We start from the raw sequence: 25,198 nt of genomic DNA, 5'->3' as shown, positions 1-25,198 counted from the left end.
CTACAGGTAAGTAACTTTGTTGTATGTAGTAAAAGATGGGTGCTTTAAAAAGACAAATATAAAAAAATCCTCTCATTTAACTGTGTTTGCTATAAGTAAACACGATGGGTTTTTGTGTTGTTTTTTTAAATTCTCCACAGCACTTTCTTGTAGTAGTGAAGTGCCAGCCAAATCAGGCAGTTGTCATGCCAACATTCCTCCTTTTTACTCTATTCCAAACCCCAGTGCAGCTTTACTTAGTAATCTTAATTTATAAACGTCCCACTTTTCTATCTGGGATAGACAAAGCCCTTTGGAAAGTGCATTCTGTTTTTTGTTCCTTTTGACAGCATCACACTAGGTAAGTCCACATCCAAGAGGAATGTACCAAATCGTTTTCTGTACATATTCAGTCAAGCTGTGGAAAGATGATGGCTACAACCCTGGAGAGACATTTACCTTTTCAAATAAATTTACAAAGCATCATTTCCTCAACTTTGCCTCTTACAGAGAGTCTGTATTTTAACAACTTCACTAGCCCCTTAGTTTGCTGCTCCTATTCTGTGCTTCCACATTTTAGCTGTGAAAGATCCTGGGGCCATTTGTAGCAAAAAGAAAGTAAAACTCTTTTGCTCGTTGCAAAACATCGGTTCCAAGTGTTTTGGAAAACAAAATATCAAGGACTCTCAAACAACGCTTAGTACTTATCCAAGGTTTTCAATAGATTTACATGAAGGCCACCTGGAATAAGTCTATTTTAAATGACTACTAGGCAAGGAAAAATATGTTTGGGGGAAATATTCAACCCGAGACAGTAAGCAGCTTATAAGTCACTTCCAGCCATGGGCTGACCTAACCCTAGATGTTCAATGCCGGAGCATGTGTATGGCTCCTGTCATTATATATCTGGGTATGTCTATTGACCAGGAAGTTAACCAGGCATCAGCCGGTATTCAAACTGGTGCCTGGTTAACTTGGTACATAAAGTTAGGACATTACCCGATTAAGTGCCACTGAATATTGGCAGCCAACTTGCTCAGTGGGGTTTAATTACTACTACTGCTACTACCAGTGTTCCTCTAAGTGGAGCACATGATCGGTTGCTCATATATTTTAGGAGTGCCACTCACAGATTTTACATGGTTAGTCACAAGAATGATTTGTGCTATATACAGAGATGCATTACTAATACTGGCGCTAAAAAATTGTTGGTTTTTAAAACTTGTTGCTCACACGAAAACAAATTTGCATACACCAAGCCACTCCTTAGAGGAAACATTGACTGCTACTTATCATTTCTATAGCGCTACTAGATGTACGCAGGCTGTACACGTTATACAACTTGGAGCGCCGTTTATAGAATAGCACGCGACACACAATTTTTTTCAGTGCCCAAATTTGGGTGCCATTTTGCTGAATTTAGTCTTTAATGCACAGTTTATCGTGTGAGAATTGCCAATGTAACACCGTGTTAAGGGACTATGTGGTAATTTAGCAGTTCCACCTAGTAAAACATGCGTTATGTGCTTTTTGTGTCAGTGCTGTGGCATGGGCAGAGAGTGGACGCAGGGCTGCTGAGAGACTGAGCTGGACCTGGGGCAGAGCAGCCATTGTTGGACCCCCCTCCCCAGTACCACTGCTTCCGCCCCCCCCCCATGCATAGGTAGACCACAAAAATTTTGTGTGGGGGCGGAACCCAAAGGGGGGGGGGCACATTTGGCACCACCTCCCTGCCCTCTGCCGCAACTCCACATACCTTGTCTTGTGGGGGATCCCAAGCCCCACCAGCAGAAGCTTTCCTCCAGCACTGTTTTCCGCTGCATTACCTGCCCTGTGGCTGCTTTTCCCCTCACGTTTTGCATGCTCAGCATGTTCGATGTGAGGGGAAAAAGCAGCTGCAGGGCAGGCAACTAGAAAAAGGCTTCTGCTGCCAAATCAGAGGTCCTGAAGCCCTGTGTTTGCTCCTCCCCAGCCTCTAAGAGGGGCCCGGCCCTGGAGTTTTCTCTCTCTGTCAGGAGCAGTAGAAAGACAAGACCCCGGCGTCAGGCCCCCCTTGGAGGCTGGACTTGGGGGAATGTTGCCCCCCCTCTCGGCGTCCCAGAGTGGACGTGGTGGACGTGGAAGGCATTTGGCAGTTAATACGCCACACTTACCACACGCTAATGCAGAGTTAACGCAGGACTACTTACTGCCTCCTAAATAGGAGGGGCTAAGTGCTGCCACATTAAACGGGAGCAAGTACCACGTGCTAATGTGGATGCTAATGCACAACCAACAATTGGAAATACTGGCAACGCTCCCAGCAGGTGCCACATTAAATTTGCAGCTGTAAGCTACGGTAACTGCAAATTTTGCTGTGGTTTGGTAAAAGTGCTCTTTAATCCTCTATCGCCTCAGCGACAAAGTTAGATTGTAATCCATCTATAGATAAGGAAATACCTACTGTACCTGAATGTAATTCATGTTGAGCTTCCCCTCTCCCGCTTTGTTTACTCTGCTTTTATAATTTGTAAATCACTTTGTCTTTCAGGAAGTGTGGTATAGCCAGCTGATATGGAACAGGCTCGTGCTAAGTCCATAAAAATATTTTCATTAGTAAAATATCCAGTAGATCTCTTTGAATATTCCCTTTTAAATTGATAACAAGCTGTACTTTTGCCTACTTTTCCAAAATGACACGTGTCCCTTGCTACTTTTTCCAAATTGAAGGACGTCATCCACTTTCACCAAATTGAATAGGGGATTTTAGGACATTTGTGCTTGATTTCATTGCTCCAGAACATTTTTACAATATAAAAGAATGCTTGAATTATCTACAATAAAATTATTCTAGTTGAACTCTTTTGTTTTTGTTTTTTGGGGAAAGGCGAGAATGGCCGAGTCTTGAAGATTTGGGCGGGAATCAAAAACATGCAACTTCCAACTAGTTCCAGTTCAACATTTTTGGAATTATTAGAAGACCTTGATGAGAAAACAGTCAAAACCCCTTTGTACGTGTCCAATCACATCAATGATTTGATTCTGTATTTGTTCTGAAGTGTAAGCAAAAGTTTCTTTACTGTGTTCAATGTTGTAGAAGTTTTATAAAGTAAAGAAGTTTCTTAAATGTCAAGCATTATTTCTGGGTAGGATATAGCAACTAAGTTCTAATTGTATAAATGAATATGCAGTCTGGGATTTGTTTAGGGAACCTGAAGGGAAGCAGAAGCTATCAAATTATTTTACACTGGGGTAGCTGTTCATCACTCACACTCCCTTCCGTCCTTTCTCTGCTGTCTCTTAAATTGTGATTTTAGAGTGAAGACTACACTATCCTAATTTAATTAACTAATTATTTATTTATTGCATTCTATCCCACATTTCCCCACCTGATGGTAGGTTCAAATATGGCTTACATGGAACAGTGGGCGGTTACATGTAGCACGTGGGGTTAGCAGTTCGATGGAGACAGCGAGAGTCTGAGGGGATCTTTCAATGAAGTATTAAATTAGGTTAAGACCTTAGTGGATTTCATGCAGGTAACATGCTTCGTGGTAGGGGTAGGATGATAGTCGAATAAGAACATAGCAAGTCGAAGTAGGGTTCCTTCTTCCTTTCACATTAGAATACTCATTGACTTCTTTTATACCTATTTTCCACCATAGCAAATCCATATTGCTCTTAGCTGCTTCAAATGTCATCTTGACAGTCTTCTACAAACAATATTTAAGTCTTAATGAAAAGGGTAGTGGAGCATGAATAACCTTCCAATGGAGATGGTCGAAGCAGAAATAGTAGTGAAATTCCAGAAAGCTTGGGAAAAGCACAGAATTCTATACATTTGAATTTAGACATGTGCCCCACTTACTTGCATCATAGGTGCCAATAATTGGTAGTTACATTTCCTAAGTTTATAGTGCATAACTACAGGGAGGAGCATATATGAGGTGGAGTATGGGCGGGCCATGGCTGTGTTTCATGCTGATGTGTATAACTTCTACCAGTGTTTCCCAAGTCTGCCCTGGAGCACCCTCTTGCCCTAACACCCCAAATATAAATTCCTGGTAATCTAATGGGCCTCCTACCCTTGATATCCCATGCCTGACACCCCAAAAATGAACCCCTAGTGGTCTAGTGGACTGTAACCTCTTGAATCCCCTATCCCCCTCACACACCTTGAACAAAAAGCAGCTGTTATTTTGGATTTCCATGCCTTTTGAGAATATTCTATTTAAGTATGTACTATTTGTATTGTTAGTTTTAATACCACTTAGCACAAACAATATAACTTTTCTTTTCACAGTGGCTTTGAATGTATTAGCTATCCTTTGGTAGATTGCTGCATCTACAAACGAAATCAGAACATCGAAGTCCCTATGATACACATGAATGGCACCAGCTCTTCTGTTGCTAAAGGAGGCAAGAGTCAGAATGTGGATTAGATGGCCTCCAGGATCAGGAGATGCTTCTAGCAACCTGGGCGGTGAGTAGAGATAAATATTTATTTAAACAAAAGGACTAATTATACATCAGATATATCTTGTGAAAAATAAATTGTTGTAATCTTATTTTAAAATGCTTGGGGCAGACTTTTCCCTACAGAATAGACTCCAAATGGGCATTCCTTTATAGAACTGCCCTCTATCCGCACTGTGCCAATGAAAATTCCCAGATCGAGGGTTGATAAGTTTATCATCATCCCCTAAGAGGGTAATTCTGTAACAGTGTACCTATAGTTAGGCATCTAGAGGTGTCGACTTTCCTTTATAGAATAGTAGCATAACATGTAAAATATGCACCTATAATATAAGAGCAAGCACTTATGCCAACCATTCTATAAATGGCACTGAATGTTAGGCGCTACCTCCGTGACAAATTTATGTCTTAAATGCAAGATGCCAAAATGGGGCAAAAATGGCAGATCCGCGTGAAAACACACTTAAACACGCTATTTATAGAATAGCGCCAAAGTGTTTCTGTACATATCTGCAAAGGGGTGTGGCCATGAGGGCCATGGGCAGGTCAGGGGTGTTCACTTAAGATATAGTGCAGTGTTATAGAATAGTGCAGACCCATGCCCAACTTGCATGCCAGGATTTTCACCTGTTTTTCAGTTGGTGTAACTCCTCGCACCCAAAGTTGAACACGAATCCTGGCGCTATGCGCTACTCTATAAATTACAGTTTTGTATAAGTTATGCGTGTAAATTGGAGTCCTGCAGTGCTCTTCCCAGACTCTGCCTATGTGAATGCCTACCTATATATAAAATATACACTATGTAAAATGTGTGCATACAGTGAAACACAACTTGTATGTTAAATAATGGGAACAGCGTGTCTCGTGTCCTGTATCCTAGATGCTCTGCACTTTGATTGCAGTGTAAACATGCACCAGATTTTGTTTTCTATTGTATATGGAGCCTTGCATGTGACCCCTGAAGCAGGTGGCAGTGTCCATTGAAACACGGCCGTGTCAGGTCTTTGAGGCTGGTGCTTTTAATAAACGCGGGCTTTGCGTCATTCCTACAGCTGGTGGCCATTTGTGTCATCCTCTATTCCTTTTGGACTTTGTGTTACTGATTGTAGAGGCTTTTCCTGTTTGTGCTTTGGACATAAATTTTAGCTGCTTCTTTCTCAGAAGTAATACCTCACACGTGCCCGTAATTGCTGAAAAATCTGCCAAACTCTTGCTACAGAATTTTGATAAATCTGCTACAGAAAACAGGGTGCTGTGGTTAGAAAGATTGTAAAAACTGATAGATTTGAGCTCATCTTTCCTGATTGAGGAACCATAATCATAAATTGAGTCTTAGAAGACACATTCTGTTCTTTCATAGTAATAATAGAGGGAGTTTTGTCTCTTGGCGGTATTTTTCCATTGTATAATGAAACAGAGGCTGTTTTATCGTGCTATACTAATTCTACCATTTAATATATGCATGATCTACTAAATTATTACCGATGCTCCAATGGAAGAAAAGTTCCTTTACAAAATCCTTCGGTGATCTTGAACTTTTTTTCATCTCATGTGTGTTGCCATATTGACGTGGAGGGGCATAATCGAAAGGGATTTGCCCGTTTTCCTGAGGACGTCCTCGCAGGACGTCCCGGCGAAGGGGCGGGGAAACCTGTATTATCGAAACAAGATAGGCGTCCATCTTCTTTTCGATAATACAGTCGGGGATGCCCAAATCGCGAAATTTAGGTCGACCTTAGAGATGCGTCATTCTTAGAGATGGCCCGTCCCCGATTTTCGGCGATAATGGAAACCTGAGAAAGCCCATCTCAGAAACTACCAAATCCAAGCCCTTTGGTCGGGGAGGAGCCAGCATTCGATAGTGCACTGGTCCCCCGACATGCCCAGGACACCAAACCGGGCACCCTAGGGGCACTGCAGTGGACTTCAGAAATTGCTCCCAGGTGCATAGCTCCCCTCTACCTGTGTGCTGAGCCCCCCCAAATCCCCCCCAAAAAAACCCACTCCCCACAACTGTACACCACTATCATAGCCCCTAAGGGGTTGAAAGGGGGCACCTACAAGTGGGTACAGTGGGTTTCTGGTGGGTTTTGAAGGGCTCACAATTACCAGCACAAGTGTAACAGGTAGGGGGGGATGGGCTGGGTCCGCTCCCTGAAGTGCACTGCACCCACCTAAAACTGCCTCCAGGACCTGCATAGTGCTGTCCTGGAGCTGGGTATGACATTTGAGGTGGCAAAAAATATTTAAAAGTTTTTTTTTTTTTTGGGTGGAGAGAGGGTTGGTTACCACTGTGGGAAGTAAGGGGAGGTCATCACCGATTCCCTCCTGTGGTCATCTGGCAGTTTGGGCACCATTTTTGAGGCTTGATCGTAACAAAAAATGGACCAAGTGAAGTCGCCCAAGTGCTTGCAGGGACGCCCTTCTCTTTTCCATCTATCGGTTGAGGTCGCCATGTGTTAGGCACACCCAGTCCCCCCTTCGCTATGCTTCCGACATGCCATCATGAACTCTTGGTCGTCCCCGCGACGGAAAGCAGTTGAGGACGCCCAAAAATAGGCTTTTGATTATGCTGATTGGGCGACCCTGAGAGAAGGACGCCCTTCTCCCGATTTTGTGTCGAAAGATGGGCGCCCCTTCTCTTTCGAAAATAAGCCTGATAGCGATTATACTCAAAGTTAAAAGACTTATAGCCTGTTAAATCCTCCCAGGCTGCCAAGCTGGTGAGTCCAAGGGGAGAAGAAATCTTTGACTTACCCTAGCCGATACTTTCTGTATTGCAGATCAGTGTGGCACAGGGAGAGAAGTGGGAAGCCACCTGGTGGGCTGTGAAAGGCATTACTGTGTAAGGCACCTGACAGGACGTTAATACAGGCCAGCCACTAGCCTCCTTGATCTATCTGTCTGAAAACAAAACATCCAAACACAAGGATTACAGGAAACACCGCCATCAGGCACAGAATGCACTTTAATGGTCACACTCTCTCCTGCCACTCAGCAGCCCCCATCATGAAATGGACACTTCACCTTTTGCTCTTCTGGTGGTATTAGCAGCTTTCGACCAGGCTACGAAAGACCGCTCCAACCACACTCTACCTGTCCTTTGCTCCACACATAGGAAACCAAAGAGCAGGAAATACGGCAAGAGTCTCATCCTTACCAACTGGAACACTCCAATCACCCATCTAGACCCAACAAACAGTCACTAGGCCGCAAACCAAGAAACACCAGATCCGAAGCAAACCAAAGACCCTGAAGTCTTTTGCAGCACCAATTTAGATAAGTTGTTAGTGCTTTCTTTTTCAGTATATGAAAGTGCTGGGATAAGGACTGTCATAGAGAAAATTTTTTTTGATATAAGTTCAAAAGTGTCTTCTAATTTTAAATTTGATGATGATTCTTGTACTACTTTTTGATTTTCACTACTGGTGCATTGGATCAAAGGCAATGAAAGAAAGTATTCACACCGGTGAAGCTTTCTTCTCCCCCCCCACCCCCCCCCCCCCCCCCCCCCCCCCCCCCCCCCCGAGCATAGCCAACCTGAAGGCTAGTTCTCAACCAATGCACAAGACCTAGCAGACTTTTTCCACACCAAAATACAGACCATGCGAGACAACCTAATTGACAAACATACACAGCCATCAGCTCCCAACTCACTACCCCCCCCCCCCCCCCCCCCGTCTACCGCAAAGGAAAATATCCCAGCAGACCAATTATGGGAATAGTTTGAACTTATCACTGTTAGCGACCTTCAACGTCTGCTTCCCAAACTGGCATCCCGTCACTTCATCTTAGATAGCTGCCCCTCTTCCTTGTTTACTAATCTCCCCACGCCAATACTCTCTTGGCTTGCCTTATTTTTGAACAACCTGCTATCAAATGGGAATCTTCCTAGAGAGATGGGCCACATCATACTCACTCCCATTCCAAAAGCCTCAAACTTAGACTTATTATCTGCATCTAACTTGAGACCCATAGCTGGAATTCCCCTACTCACCAAATTGCTTGAAACCCTAGTTGGCCACCAACTCACAAAACACATTGAGAGGTTCTGCTACCACCCCACGCAATTTGGATTCAGACCCCTATATAACACAGAATCACTTTTACTAGTACTATCTTCCACTGTGAGGGAGCATTTAGCAAGAAATAAACAGACCATCCTACTCCAACATTATATGTCAGCCACTTTTGACACTGTAGATCAGCGACCTAGGGCTATCAGGTCCTGTCCTGAACTGGTTCAGAGATTTCCTGCAAAACCAATCCTACATGGTTTGAAAAGAGAGAACAATATCCACCAGCTGGGTACCTACATGTGGTTTGCCCCAGGGCTCCCTACTGTCCCCTTTGCTGTTCAACTTATATATGAGCACCCTATCCCCCATTATTTTAGATGAAGGCAAACACCTGTTCTTGTATACTGATGACATCCTAATACTAGTTCCTGTGGGATCTACGCTAAAGGAAACCTCCAACAGGATTCAGTATGCAATGAACAATATTCTCAATTGGGTATCTGATCATGTGCTCCAACTGAAGCAATCCAAAAACTACTTTGGTTCTGTATCTCCACGAACGACATCCCCTCAGACTTAACCTTGCCCAATGGTATAACCTCAATGTAGCTAAAGAATCCAGTGTCCTAGGAGTCACCATAGATTCTTCACTATCCTTAGAAGCTCAGATCAACCAAGTCTGGAAGAAATCCTTTTCCCGCATGCTCCAACTGAGGCTACGAAGACCATAGTTCCACAGATCCTTTTCCCGCATGCTCCAACTGAGGCTACCAAGACCATAGTTCCACAGATCTCTTTTCTTAGTGCTTGTCAATTGCTCGTCATATCCAACTTGTATTTACTGCAACTTCCTATACACCGGACTGAACAGCAAACTATTTACCAAACTACAACTCATACAAAACACTGCAGTGTATCTGATCTACTGACTAAGGAAGTTCAAAAGTGTTTCCGGCGACCTAAAGATCTACACTGGCTATGCTTTCAGGCTCATATTATCTTCAAAACCATTCGCATTACTTTTCAAATGCGGAGAATTTTTTTTGTTGTTACATTTGTACCCTGTGCTTTCCCACTCATGGCAGGCTCAATGCAGCTTACATGGGGCAACTGGAGGGTTAAGTGACTTGCCCAGAGTCACAAGGAGCTGCCTGTGCCTGAAGTGGGAATTGAACTCAGTTCCTCAGGACCAAAGTTCACCACTAGGCCACTCCTCCAATAGTTCAAGGGCTGTCCCTCGAACCATTGTCTCAACTTTTCTCCCATTGTTTCTACAAATCTACCAGACCCAAGACACCCTACTACTGAAGCTGCTGGTCATTAAGAACATAAAATACACCCTTCAGATCAACTTTCTGTTTCCCTTTTGCACCATTGCCAAACGGAATTCTCTACCAGATGCAATCCGTCTAGAACCGAACAATCAATGTTTACACCAGAACCTAAAGACCCTATATTTGATGAACGTTAATTGCTTCAACCTTTCTTTCTACCAAACCTCTCTTCTATTATGCTCCACTTCCTTTCCCTCCTCCTGTTCCTTTGCTCCCACAGCCATGTACTGACCCTACTCTGTAAACTGCCTCGAACCTCCTGCTCGGAATTGTGCAGTATATAAACTCCAGATTAGTATTAGAAAGTTTAAACAACCATTTTGTTCTCCAGAATATCTGTTCAATCCCATATTGAATTCCTGCATTGTTTCTTCTAATTCCAATGGTTAAAATATTCTACAGATTGCACCAATTTGAGGAAACTAGTGCTTCCAAGTGGCCTTTTCTCTGTCTTGTCCTTTAATAGAAAAGTAGATGGGAACTTGAGCTGTTAAAATGGTCTCAGGAAAGAGGAAACAGAAAGGAAGAAATGAGAAGAAAAGTAGTTTTGTGAAATGAGTTGTTCTTATGTAATCCCAATGTCCATGGTATACAGAAACAAAGATTGACAAAGATAGACAATATGAAGTAATAAACGCAACAACACATGCCTATAAATATTCTGCTATGACTTTACTGCTCTATTATTCTTGGAATTATTCATGGGACCCTGAATCTAAGTTTTTAATCGCTGTACTTTATTGTGAACAGTAATATAAAATTTTCTCATGTAACCCAATGCATTGCAGGGTACATGATATGAACGTTAATGTTGTCAAAACAGTAATAGTGCTGCAGCTGATTTGAATCAATAGCAGTATCAAACAAAACAATATCAGTCCCAAAAATGTAAAATGGTTCGTTTATAATGTGTGTGTGTGGGGGGGGAATCTTTCACATGCTCTATAACATAACTTCTGTATGGTGAAATGGAGGGGGGGTATTTGAATTTGTGATTAACTCACATAAGCAGTTATTATAAGGACAGTGTCTTTTTAACATCTGAAGCAATGAAGAAAGATATTTGGCACATTCTGCGATCTTCTTCACCATTTTTCTGACAACTTCTTGTGGAGTGGCACAGCTCAGAATATCGACATCCAAGTCAGAACGTCAACAAATGGAAGTCCATCTCACATATATTTAGAACAGGATACAGCCTATTCTAAACTACTTGTGAAATGGACATCCATGTACTGGAAATGTCCAGCATGAACATCAGTTTTACAAACTGAAATGTCCAAATTATGAACAGGGGAAAAACAAGGGACATTATTATCTATGTGGCAGATAGGAACGTCCATCTTATAAATGCCCAACGTGCAACTGCACGAATGGAGGAGCTAGCCTAATGTTTAGAGCAGTGGGTTAAGACCTCAGGGTACCCAGGTTCAAATCCCACTTTTGCTCTCTTTGTGATTATGTTTTAAATTGTGAGCCTTCTGGGACACAGAAAGATACCTACTGACCCTGAGTGTACACTTCAATAGCTTCAAGCTTGCAGGTGTCTATATCTTCAGGTACAGTAGGTATTATTCTTCCCTGTTTCCTCCTCCCTTGTGTGCATGCTCAATTTCACTAAAACCCAGCATGCATGCTGGAGCAGGAAACCAAGGCAGGCAGCGCTGGCATCAGATATCACCAAAGAAAGTCTTCTGCTGGTGGAACTTAGGGACCCCCACCAGCCCAGGTATATAAGGTTGGGGCGGGGGCAGAAAGCAGTGGGGAGGCTGGGCAAAATGAGCCCCTCCACTTTGGACTCAGGCTCCACCACAATTGAGGTCTGGCTACACCTCTGCACAGTGTTGTGTGACCACTAGATGTTTATCCATAGGACCAAATGGTTGTAGATGACATTGTATTCTTTATTTTCCCTCTTTGCTTCCCCATTCTATAATCAGTCTTATAGAAGAGGCCCTCAGAATTCCTGGGTCTTCAAATTCGAAGGAAGTGCTTCAGAATGTCATGCCTCTTCAGGCATGCCCTAATGGCCTTGGGTGGAATCAGTGATGTCACAGCAACTAGCAGGCTTCCAAGCCTCTTCCTCCAATGTAACCTCCGACTTCTCTCTCCGCTAGGCACATACTCGGCCCCTAGTCTCTCTCCATTCCATGGTGTACTTGCTAGATATTTCAAAAGGAAGTAGGCAGAGTCAGTGATGTCACAGCAACTAGTGGGGTTTCAAGCCTCTTCCTCTGATGTAACCTCTGGCTTCCCTCACTCCTAGGCAAACACACAGCTCCCAGTCCAGATAGCAGAAGTAAGTAGGGAGAGTTATAGGGGCATAATCGAACGGGGGCCGCCCAAGTTTTTCTGAGGGCGTCCTCGCAGGACGTCCCGTGAAGGGGCGGGGGAAACCTGTATTATCGAAAAAAGATAGGCGGCCATCTTTCGTTTCGATAATTCGGTCGGGGATGGCCAAATCTCAACATTTAGGTCGACCTATTAGATTGTAAGTTCTTTGAGCAGGGACTGTCTTTCTTCTATGTTTGTGCAGCGCTGCGTATGCCTTGTAGTGCTTATAGAAATGCTAAATAGTAGTAGTAGTAGTAGTAGACCTTAGAGATGGTCGACATAAATGTTGAGATGGTCGACCTTAGAGATGGTCGTCCCCGGTTTTCGGCATAATGGAAACCGAGGAAGTCAATCTCAAAACGACCAAATCCAAACTCATTTGGTCATGGGAGGAGCCAGCATTCGTAGTGCACTGGTCTCCCTGACATGCCAGGACACAAACTGGGCACCCTAGGGGGCACTGCAGTGGACTAACTGATCACTGACTGAACGGAAAAAGCCCTTCCCCTTAACGAATCCCTTAGCGATTCGGAAAGGAACAGGCATACATGAAGGAAATCGCCTACAAATGAGCTGCTCACTGTTAGCTCATTTGCACACGATTTCTTTCTAAGGAGGAGAAGCCAGTGCAGAGCAGCCAGGCGTTATGCGTGGCTGCTCTGCGCATGCCAAAGACGGCTTCATACACTCAGACAAGCTGCGTGTATAATATTCAGCCTATAACCCTTAAATAAATTGCCGTCTACAACCTTAAAAAAACACAAGTCCAGGTGAAAACATCCAAAGCTTATCAGGGATGTCTTTTTTTTTTCTTGAGTACAGGTGTAGAATGTCCAAGTGTTAGGGTTATGGATCACAAGTAGCAGCAGTGGATTTGAACTGGCCACCTCTGGATTGCAAGACCAGTGCTCTAACCACTAGGCCACTCCTCCATTCCATGCCCATTCCACTCCCTTGAATTTGGCCCTCCCTATGGGGAGGGGCAGTTCAGGACATCCAAAATGTTTGAAAGAAGGACGTTCACGCTCTTCGCTATGCCTCTGCTGACACACACACCTCCCCTCCTCAGGGACTACATACTGCTGCAATGGACCTAAGCATGATATTTGAGGCTGGCAAAAAAGTTTTTTAAAGTTGTTTTTTTTCATGGGGGGAGGGGGTTATTCATCCCTGAGGGAGTCAGGGGAGGTCATCCCGATTCCCTCCGGTGGTCATATGGTCAGTTGGGCACTTTTTGAGGCTTGGTCGTAAGAAAAATGACCAAGTATAGTCGGCCAAGTGCTCATCAGGGACGTCCTTCTTTTTTCCATTATTGCCGAGGACGCCCATCTGTTAGGCCATGCCCCAGTCCCGCCTTCGCTATGCCTCCGACACAGCCCCCGGGAACTTGGTCGTCCCTGCGACGGGAAGCAGTTGGGGACGCCCAAAATCATAAGTACATAAGTAATGCCACACTGGGAAAAGACCAAGGGTCCATCGAGCCCAGCATCCTGTCTACGGACAGCGGCCAATCCAGGCCAAGGGCACCCAAACGCCCAAACATTCTATACATGTTATTCCTGGAATTGTGGATTTTTCCCAAGTCCATTTAGTAGTGGTTTATGGACTGTCCTTTTGGAAACGTCTAAGCCTTTTTCAACTCTGGTAAGCTAACTGCCTTCACCCTGTTCTCCGGCAACGAATTCCAGAGTTTAATTATGCGTTGGGTGAAGAAATATTTTCTCTGATTTGTTTTAAATTACTACACTGTAGTTTTCATCACATGCCCCCTAGTCCTAGTATTTTTTGGAAAGCGTGAACAGACGGCTTTCGATTATGCCGATTTGGGTGACCCTGAGAGAAGGACGCACATCTCCCCAATTTGTGTCGAATGATGGGCACCCTCTCTTTTCGAAATAAGCCTGTTAGTTGATGTAACAGCAACTAGCGGGGGTTCCAAGACTCTTCTTCCTTTTGTAGCCTCGGCTTCCCTCATCCCTAGAGGCACACACAGCTTCCAATCTTTTCCCCAGGATATGGACGTCTAAAATGCAGTACATCTTATGGCAAAGGGTCATAGTCTGGGTGTGTTTTGGGGCAGAACTAGGGAAGGGCTAAAATATGGATGTTCAACTCCAGTTTCAGGAAGGGAAAGGGATGTCTGTGTCTAAAAAGATGGATGTTGTTGTATAGACCGGGAACTTGGTACGTCCAGGTTACAGAAAGGTGTTCTGATTGAGCAGCTGTCAGTTGAAGGGATTAAGGATGTCACCTGCCTTAATTCTCCAGTGGTGATGTCCCCCCTCTCTCCTCCAAATGTGAAACTAGTAAAGGATACTGGACTGTATGACAGCCTCAGGAACTAGGGATGTTCATGGTACAATTATTTTTAAATAAATTCTTAATAGACCTTCATGCAGAGTTGAGAAGTAGCCACATGTCTGTACAGCAGGCTGAGAGCCAAGGGTCTCATGTTCAAATCCCACTTGTTTATGTTTGTTTATTAATCACTTGGTAACCCACTAGTTCTCACAGAAGGTCTCAGTGTTTTACAAATAAAATAAATGAAAGAAAAGAAACACCATTAAGCATAGAACAGGGGTATACAGTCATACAACATTCAGTCAAAGTTTAAAAACAGGAGTTAAAACTAAGAGAGAGCTAGATTATTTATTCTTATTCTGACTGCTTGAGGAGATGCAGGTTCACTAGGCTCGGTCAAATGAACACCGAATGCCTGGCCAAAAAAATGGGCCTTCAGAAGAGATTTAAATTTGGGAAAAGATAATTCTTCTTTCAAATATGGGGCAAGTTGTTCCAAAGGAAAATGCTAAGAAATAGTAGGCTGAGTGTTAGGTAGATTCATAGTGTGTGTTTTTTTAGGAGACGAAGAATCAGTCGATTAAATCCAGTGAACGCAACAAACATGCAGAAGGAACATAAGGAATTGTAACAGAAGAGAGATACATAGGGGAATCCAAGTAAAGTGCTCTATGGGCCAAACAAAGAACCTTGAACCAACATTTGTAGCGAACAGGTAATCAGTGGAGTTGAATAAAGAGAGGTGTGACATAATCCCATCACTTAGGATGACACAAAAATGGGCAGCTGAGTTATGAAGAGTTTGTAGACGGAAAAGGAGGGAAAGAGGGATTCCACAGTAGACAGAAGTACAATAATTGAGGCATGTAAGACAAAAGAATGAATAAGTGTATGAAGAGTGGAAGAGTCTAGGTTCCTACTGATAGATCGGATTTGTTGGAGCCAGTAAAAACCTGTTTTTACAGCATGGGATACTTGTTGATGAAAAGATAAAGCTTAGTCAATGACCATACCTAAATAGTGAAATGAGCTCATAGGGTTGAGCACAATATTAAAGAGATTAAGCGGAATAAGAGGAACAGAGTGCAAACCAATCACCCAACATGCCGTTGTCTTAGAAGGTTAAGACCATTTTGTGAAGAGACAGCCAATTATAAAGATCTCGGAGACAAAAGTCTATAAGCGAGAGATATCAGGGGAGTGGGAGATATCAGGGGAAGAAGGCCAAACAGGAAGATCAAAAGGATATCATCTGCATACATTAAAAAAGCATTAATATTGTGGTATTAGATTAAATGAGCAATGGACTAAGGAAAATATTAATTAAGAGTGGAGATAGAACAGAACCCTTGGGGACACCACAACATAGAGATTTAGAAGTAGAGTTTGAGAAGTTAGTGGAAACTGAGAAGCTCCTAGCTGAAAGAAAAGAAAAAAAAGCCACTGAAGTACAGCACCAGAAATTCCAATAGAGCACAAATGAGACAAAAGAATTGAATGATCTACTAATCAAAAGCCACAGAAAGATCGAGTGACACCCATAGGATAACCATACAGAATCAAGAGAGGAATGCAGTTCACTACTATAAGCTGTGCCAGGGTCTCAGTGCTTTCTAAGGCAAGAAGGCCCCATTTGCCTATTCTGCAGAATACAGTGCTGATCTGAGAACTGGGACAGTTGGTTGTGTGGAGGAGTGGCCTAGCGGTTAGGGTGGTGGACTTTGGTCTTGAGGAACTGAGTTCAATTCCAGCACAGGCAGCTCCTTCTGACTCTGGGCAAGTCACTTAACCCTCCATTGCCCTATGTAAGCCGCATTGAGCCTGCCATGAGTGGGAAAGCACGGGGTACAAATGTAACAAAAAAAAAGAAACACTTTCTCAATTATTGTAGGACAAAACACCAAGGTTCAAAATGGGCTGATAGATGATCAGGAAGTGAGGCATCCAAAGAAGAGTTCTTCAATATGGGCTGTAAAATTGTTTTCTTTTCCCACCAGAGACAGGACTGGACCAGACGAGAGACTGAGAATAACCAAATGCAAGATTAGTTGGAGAAGCCTGTGCCCATAATTTTAATCCAGGGAAAGGAAAAGGATCAAGTTTCTGATGTTGTAAGACGCATTGAAGAAATAACTGTAGACAACTGTATAAGAGAAGGACGTGCAAAGGAAGACAGTAATCTGTTACCACCTCACTAGAAGGGCAAAGTGAGCAGCATTAAGAACCAAAGAAGGACCAGTTGCAGGAATGAATGGGCAGAAGATCAGAGTTTAGAAACCTTGCTGGAAAATAAGAGGCTAACAAGTCAGCATCAGGAAGGAGTGAAATGAGTGGTGGCGCCTGAGCTAGTAAGCGAAGACTCAGTAGAGAAAAAGGATTTTGAATGATTCTTCAATCTGGCCAGTTGTTTAGCTTTGTTATTTTTTTTAATTATGAGCCTTTGGGGAACAGAAAAGACCCACTATACCTGAATGTATGAGAAACCTGCAAGCGTGAAGGCTATTGAGGCAGTGTGCATTCAGGTACAGTAGGTATTTCTGTCTTTAGAGGGCTCACAAAAACAACAACATGAACAAAACAGCTGGTTCTCAGCCCACTGCTCTAACCATTAAGCTGTCCCTCTACTCTGCATGGACAAATATATGACTATTTTCTAACAAAGATGTCGTGTCCCTTGTTGTACCCTGTTCATAATTTGGAGTTTCACTTTGTAAATGGATGTTCATGCTGGACGTCACCAACGCATGGACATCCATTTCTCATGTATTTTAGAACAGGATCTGCTGACACACAGCCTGTTGCAAATACATGAGAAAAGGACATTCATATGTAACGTACCAACTTGTTTGTCCCTATTCTGAGTTGGACGTCCTTTCCATTCTATGTATAATAATTATAATAATAATAATGACTGAAAATATTGAGCAAAATGATGATGAGCTCCAGCTTACTGAAAGACAAGTGAATTAAAAGGGAAGGTCACAGAATTGTGAAAGATCTTGAAGGTCGCCGATATGGCAATAGCAACGATTGAAACAATGACAGCAACTGAAACAAATCAATTAATTTGCAGTACACATACAGTATGGTGCTATAAAAGCAGTCAGCAAAATCAAACCCTAATGGAAAACCAGTCAAAGAAAGTCAAAATTCCGAGCTGATCTCAATAACTTGAAAAATATGAAGAAGGAAACAACAAAATGATCAAAGAGACTCTGAGGACAAAGTACAATTTGCAACAAAAAATGGTCAAAGACGTATCTGAAGAGGCTGAAACTGTGAACTACAACAGATATAATAATAGAATAAGCCAATTTGACAAAATCGGCAATTTCAAAGAAACCAACGTTTGTTCTATAGTACACTGCTGGGAAGTCAGGATAGGTCAATTTAGCCCTGATGAGGCTGAAACTTTGAGGTTTTGGAGAGATATCTGGGATAGCACACAAGAACACAACAATGCAGCAAAATGGATCCAACAAGTTGAACATCTGAGGACCGGTCATAGTGGACAGTGTTGTGATAACAACTGAGGTAATCAAACTAGCAAGCAAGGTAAGAACTGGAATGCACCAGGAAAAAAACAAAGCGCATGGTATTCTGGCTTAAACATTTGACCAGTCTACATGAAAGAATGGCTTTGCAGTCTAATGAAATACTGTGCACTGGAAAAACAGAACATGGATGACAAGTGGCAGGTCATTTCTGATTAAGAAAGATAAAGACAACGGTCTCATAGCAAGGAAATACAGACCAGTCACATGCTTGCTGACAATGTTCAAATTGCTAACTGGAATTTTAGCTAATGCACTATCAAAATCATGTGTCTGGAAATTCTTTGTATCCTCCTGAACAAAAGGGCAGCTGCTGAAACTTATGCAGAACAAAAGACCAGCTGCTAATCGACAAATGATACTGAAAAATTCAAGAAGACAGAAAAACAAATCTGCAAATGTCCTGGATAGACTACAAGAAAGCCTTTGACTCACTACCTCATTGCTGGCTATTGTAGTGTTTGAGAATGTACAGATTTAGTGAATATATCCAGAATATGCTTTAAAAATCTATGAAACACAACATTTTTTAAAGTAAATGAACAAGAATGTGAATATTAGAAGGGGAATATTCCAAGAGGATTCACTATCATCCTAACTATTAAGCATTGCTATGATCCTGTTAACTTGCATCCTAATCAAAACAAGACTGGGCTACAGAGTGTCAAAACAGAGTAGAAAAATCTTCCATGCACTGTGCATGGATGATCTGAAAATTTATGGGAAGTTGAAAGTTGAAATCACTGTTAAATGCAGCAAGAATATACTGTGAAGCCATCCGGATGGATTTGGATTTGACAAGTATACCATGGACTGGTATAATGGAGGGCAAAAACTGAGGAACAGAAGGGTGCAGTTTGAAAGTGGAACATTTGATAAAATGTTTACCCATAGATAAAAGCTACAAGTACCTAGGAATTTTGGAATCGGAAACCATCTTGCATAAGGCAGTTAAAGATTAAAACAAAATTGGAATATCTAAAGAGAGCCCAGAAAATCCTAAAATCAAGCGAAATGGTGGGAACATTGTTAAGACCATAAACATGTGGCCATTCCAGTAGTTAGATACAGATCTGGGTTGTAGACTGGACCCAGCTGGAATTGAATAATCTGGACCAAAAAGCTCAAAAGATGATGACAGTGCACCATGTTTTGCCCCAAGATGTGACATCAAATCGCTATATTTATCATGAACCAATTGGTGGCTGAGATCTCCTCTAAATTAGACAGACTGTTGAAAGGGAAAAAATGGAGTCTGAATGATTACATCAGAGCCTAGCAATAAGAAAATGTTTAATGAAGTTTTGCAGAGAAAACAGAATGAGTACCAGAAATGAAGAACTAGAAATGCATGCGGTTAAACGGCTTGTATGGACATGACCTGGGTGAAATCAAGAATACTGTAGACAATGCTAGGAGCTGGAAATGACAGTGGATAGGTATTGGAGTTTGCTATACTGCTTTTCTGTGGGAAATCAAAGCTGTTTTACAGTTATTACATTCAGGTACTTTCTCTGTCCCTAGTGGGCTCCTAATCAAAGTATTGTACCCTGGGCAATGGAGGGTAAAGTGACTTGCCCAGAGTCACAAAGAGCTGCAGTGGGACTCAAATTCAGCCCCTAGGTTCTCAGCCTACTGTACTAACCACAAGGCTGCTCCTTCACTCTCCATCAAAAAGGAGACAGAAGAATTAAACTTTGAGCTCAAGAATAAGCATAGCAAACTAATTACATGAGACGTGTGAGCATCCAACTATTTCAGTTATACCAGATGTAGACTGTGAACGAAAAGATGAAACCATTAGCCATTTTCTCAATGCCCCAAACCACCTTAGAGTCAACAAATTACTGGTATTAACCACCATGTAGAAAATAAAACATCAAGATTTTATAGGACTTTTAAACTCAAACAGACCTGACATTTGGAACAGAACACACGAGTATAAAGATAATCAACAATAATTAAGGTGATAGTCCGTTGATACTGTAATATCAGGAGACACCAAGAATTAAAGTCAAAGTTCTGAAAAAGAGGACATTTCTCTGGTAAGTGAACGCTATTTTATTATTTATTATTATTATTTATTGATTTGTATCCACATTTTCCCACCTATTTGCAGGGCTCAATGTGGCTTACAGCGTTTGGTTATGAAATAGTTATTCCATAATATCAGATACAATATAGTGTTCAGAGATTAGGTAAGGGAAGAGAGAAGGTATTAGGCAAGATAGAGGTGGACTGTAATAAACTGTGTGGATTGGTGAGGTAGTTTTGTAAGGCTATGTGTTTTTTTTTGTAGGCCTTGTGGAAGAGATGTGTCTTCAGGGATTTGCAGAAGTTATTTATTTCGTCGATAGCTTTCAGGGCTGTAGGTAGTGCATTCCACCAACTGAGTGCTTAGGTAGGAGAAGGTTGTGGCATGTATCAGCTTGTATTTTAGTACTTTACAGCTGGGAAAGTGCAGATTGAGAAATTTGCAGGATGATCTTTTGGCGTTTCTGGGAGGGCAAGTCCACAAGGCTTAGCATGTAGATTGGGCGTCTGCATGAATGATTTTGTGTACAATCGTTGCAGATCTTGAACGCAACGCGTTCCTTGTGTGGGAGCCAGTGAAGTTTCTCTCTTAGTGGTTTTGCACTTTCATATTTCGTTTTTCCAAATATGAGTCTGGCCGGCGGTTATTCTGGGCTGTTTGGAGTTTTTTGATAGTCTGTTTCTTTGCAGCCAGCGTACAGTGCATTACAGTAGTTCTAGATGACTTATTACCATTGACTGTACAGGGTATGGAAAATATATCTCGGGAAGAAAGGTTTTACTCTTTTGAGTTTCCACATGGAGTGGAACATCTTTTTCGTTGTGTTCTTCACGTGAGTATCAAGTGTAAGGTTTCGGTCGATGGTAACTCCAAGAATTTTTAGATTTTGTGTGATGGGGAGAGAACAGTATGGTGTGGTTATTGTGGAGTAGTTGCTTTTGTTGTGTTGTGAGGTGAGTACAAGACATTGTGTTTTCTCTGCGTTGAGTTTCAGCTGGAATGCATCCGCCCAGGAGTGCATGATTTGGAGGCTTTGGTTGATTTCATTGGTAATTTCGTTTAGATCATGTTTGAATGGATGTAAATCGTGAAGTCGTCTGCATATATGCCTTGTGATTTGGGAACTTAGATTGGGATTTAAAGGAGGAATGTAGGTTAGTGTTAGACAAAATAAAAATATAAAAAGCAAATTTATCAAACTAATTTCCGTAGTCTTTTCCACTTAGTTTTAAAAACTTTGTACCACAGCATTAACAGATAGAATCTAGCAGGCACTGCAGGATCTGGTTTAGTATTAAGGGGGAATAAAAAGAGAGAGAGAGGGAAAGCAGCAGACTAGTTTAGTATTAAGGGGGGAATAAAAAGAGAGAGAGAGAGAGAGAAGAACAAGCTCATTAACTAGTTGCCATAGAGGGGCATAATCAAACGAGGACGACCATCTCTAAGGGCGCCCATTCTAAGGACATCCCAGCGAAGGGGCGGGGAAGCCCATATTATTGAAACAAGATGGGCGTCCATTTTTCGTTTCAATAATACGGTCGGGGACGGCCAAATCTGAATATGTAGGTCAACCTTAGAGATGGTTGACCAAAATGTTGAGATGGTCGACCTTAGAGATGGTCGTACCCGGTTTTCAGCCATAATCGAAACTGAGGACGACCATCTCAAAAACGACCAAATCCAAGCCCTTTGGTCGTGGGAGGAGCCAGTATTCATAGTGCACTGGTCCCCCTGACATGCCAGGACACCAACCGGGCACCCTAGGGGGCACTGCAGTGGACTTCAGAAATTGCTTCCAGCTGCATAGCTCCCTTACCTTGGGTGCTGAGCCCCCCAACCCCCCCCCCCCCCAAAAAAAATAAAATAACCCACTCCACAACTGTACACCACTACCATAGCCCTTAGGGGTGAAGGGGGGCACCTACATGTGGGTACAGTGGGTTTCTGGTAGGTTTTGAAGGGCTCACATTTACCAGCACAAGTGTAACAGGTAGGGGGGGATGGGCCTGGGTCCGCCTGCCTGAAGTGCACTGCACCCACTAAAACTGCTCCAGGGACCTGCATACTGCTGTGATGGAGCTGGGTATGACATTTGAGGCTGGCATAGAGGCTGGCAAAAATTTCTTTTTACTTTTTTTAGGGTGGGAGGGGGTTGGTGACCACTGGAGGAGTAAGGGGAGGTCATCCCCAATTCCCTCCGGTGGTCATCTGGTCAGTTTGGGCACCTTTTTGAGGCTTGGTCATGAAAAAAAATGGACCAAGTAAAGTCCACCAAATGCTCAACAGGGACGCCCTTCTTTTTTCCATTATCGGCCGAGGACGCCCATGTGTTAAGTACGCCGCAGTCCCGCCTTTGCTATGCCTCTGACACGCCCCCGTGAAGTTTGGTCGTCCCCGCGACAGACTGCAGTTGAGGGCGCCCAAAATCGGCTTTCAAATATGCCGATTTGGTGACCCTGAGAGAAGGACACCCATCTCCCAATTTGTGTCAGAAGATGGGCGCCCTTCTCGTTCGAAAATGCCCTTGATAGTGTACAAACCCTTTCCCCATAGTTTTAAACTGAAATTTTCTCTAGAAATAGGCATTTTCCCCAAAGTTTTAAACTGAAAGCTTTTCTAGAGGTAGAAACTAAACAGCCAAAAACTCTTGTTCTAAAAGACAGTTATTTTCTGTTCCTAGGCTGCTAGAGAGGTTGCTCATCCAGCAACCTCAATTAAGTGTTAATTAAGGTGTGGGAAAGTAGAATACTTGCATAGGTTGCTGAGTCAGCTTCAAAGAGCCTGTTTAAAAAAGGCCCCTTAGATTCAAAATTATATAAAGAGGAAAGGTCCCACTGAACTTTCTTTTTGAGAAGTTCCAAGAGAAGAGGACATTTCTCTGGTAAGTGAACGCTATTTTGCTTTGTGCTTTGGGAACTTAAAGATTGGGGTTTAAAGGAGGAATTGTAGGTTAGTGTTAGTCAAAATAAAAATATAAGAAGCAAATTTTATCAGCTAATCTCCATAGACCTTTCCACTTAGATTTAAAAACTTTGTACCACAGCATTAACAGATAGAATCTAGCAGGCACTGCAGGATCTAGTTTAGTTTTCCCACCCACCCTCCCCAACACCCATCCAACCCTAGGACAACTCTTCATTTATAGTCAGTTATTGTAATTAGGGTAACAAGCAAGGAGTGCTCCTACAGAGTTTTAAATACATTTCATTACCATCTAAGAAGGAAACACTAAATAAATCATACAATATACTATATAAACTAAAAGACACGTTTATATTAGGTTAATATCCTTAATACTGTAGCAAGTTTTAAATTATTGAAAAACTCAAAAACACTAAGATGGAGTCAGCAGTCCAGCAGCAAGAGGGGTGCTATCCATTCTTTTGCATTGAGTGTCACATGTATGATTATCTCCCAGTTGGTGAGATGTCATATGTGTGTGCCCGATGCAAAGAGCTCCTAGCTCTCAGAGAACTTGTCCGTTCTCTTGAGGCTAGAGTAGCAGACTTGGCGGAGCTGAGGGAGACAGAGAGGTACATAGAGGAAACCTACAGGGATGTTGTAGAAAAGTCCCACCTCCAGTCTTGTAGCCCCTGTTCTAACTTGGAGGAGGGAGGTCTCCTAGAAGGAGAGCATCACCCTAGTGAAGTAGGAAGTATTCTTGTAGCCAGGACCTGCCCACCAGGGGATGTACTATCCTCTCGCACCGAGGATATGTCTCCAAGTGCTGACCGGGAGGGAAAGGTTAGGACAGCTGTTGTAGTTGGTGATTCGATCATTAGATATATAGATAGCTGGGTGGCTGGTGGACGTGAGGATCGCCTGGTGACTTGCCTGCCTGGTGCGAAGGTGGTGGACCTCACTCGTCACCTAGATAGGATTTTAGATAGTGCTGGGGAGGAGCCGGCTCTTTTGGTACATGTGGGTACCAATGACATAGGAAAATGTGGAAGAGAGGTTCTGGAAGCCAAATTTAGACTCTTCGGTAGAAAGCTCAAATCCAAATCCCCATTCAACACGCAGATCCCAAGAGACAGGCAGAGCTCCGGAGTCTCAATGCAGGGAGGAGGGTTTTAGATTTGTTAGGAACTGGGCAACATTCTGGGGAAGGGGGAGCCTATTCTGAAAGGATGGGCACCACCTTAACCAGGGTGGGACCAGGCTGCTGGCACCTACATTTAAAAAGGAGAAAGAGCAGCTTTTAAACTAGAAACGTGGGGAAGGCTGACAGTTGCTCAAAAGCGCATGGTTCGGGATAAGGTATCTTTCAAAGATATCACCAAAACAGGCAAGATAGGGTATCCTGATAGTGAAATTGCAAAACAGACCGTAGTAGATGAGGTGTCCTTAAATAAAAATAAAAATCAGACAAAAGATTACAAATTAATATTGTCAAGTACTAAGCATAATGTAAATAGGAACAACAAACATACTTTGAAATGTCAATATGCAAATGCAAGGAGCCTAAGAAATATATTGCACTAAATGAAAACTTAGATATAATAGGCATCTCTGAGACCTGGTGGAAGGAGGATAGCCAGTGGGACACTGTCATACCGGGGTACAAATTATATTGTAGTGATAGGGTGAATCGAATTGATGGAGGGGTTGCATTGTATATTAATGAGAGCCTTGAATCAAATAGATTGAAAATTCTGCAGGAAACAAAACACTTCTTTGAATCACTGTGGATTGAAATTCCATGTGTTTAAGGGGAAAAGGATAATAATAGGAGTGTACTATCGTCCGCCTGGCCAGGATGAACAGACGGATGCAGAAATGTTAAAGGAAATTAGGGATGCAAACAAACTGGGCAACACAATAATAATGGCTGATTTCAATTACCGCGATATTGACTGGGTAAATGTAACATCAGGGCACGCTAGGTTGGTAAACTTCCTTGATGAAATCAAGGACAGCTTTATGGAGCATCTGGTACAGGAGCCGACGAGAGAAGGAAAAATTCTAGACCTAGTCCTTAGTGGAGCACATGATCTGGAGGTAATGGTGCTGGGGCTGCTTGATAATAGTGATCATAATATGATCAGATTTGATATTAGCTTTGAAGTAAGTATACATAGGAAATCAAATACATTAGCGTTTAACTTTAAAAAAAGAGACTATGATAAAATGAGAAGAATGGTGAAAAAAACGTAGAGGAGCGACTGCGAGGGTCAAAAATTTACA

The 25,198-nt window shown here is 42.6% G+C and overlaps 1 protein-coding gene across 1 annotated transcript in view; it reads left to right on the top strand.

The window, feature by feature from the left end:
• MORN1 (MORN repeat containing 1) overlaps window positions 1–25,198 on the top strand; it is a 265,209-nt gene that overhangs the window by 74,089 nt on the left and 165,922 nt on the right. The window contains 4 exon segments of the mRNA XM_030185675.1: window positions 2,846–2,969; window positions 4,262–4,374; window positions 4,377–4,406; window positions 4,409–4,441. Of these exon segments, the coding sequence (XP_030041535.1) occupies window positions 2,846–2,969; window positions 4,262–4,374; window positions 4,377–4,406; window positions 4,409–4,441 (300 nt within the window).

This window comes from Microcaecilia unicolor, chromosome 13, assembly GCF_901765095.1.
Source record: "Microcaecilia unicolor chromosome 13, aMicUni1.1, whole genome shotgun sequence".
NCBI classification, from domain to species: Eukaryota; Metazoa; Chordata; class Amphibia; order Gymnophiona; family Siphonopidae; genus Microcaecilia; species Microcaecilia unicolor.
This window is presented reverse-complemented; position numbering and strand designations above follow the sequence as displayed.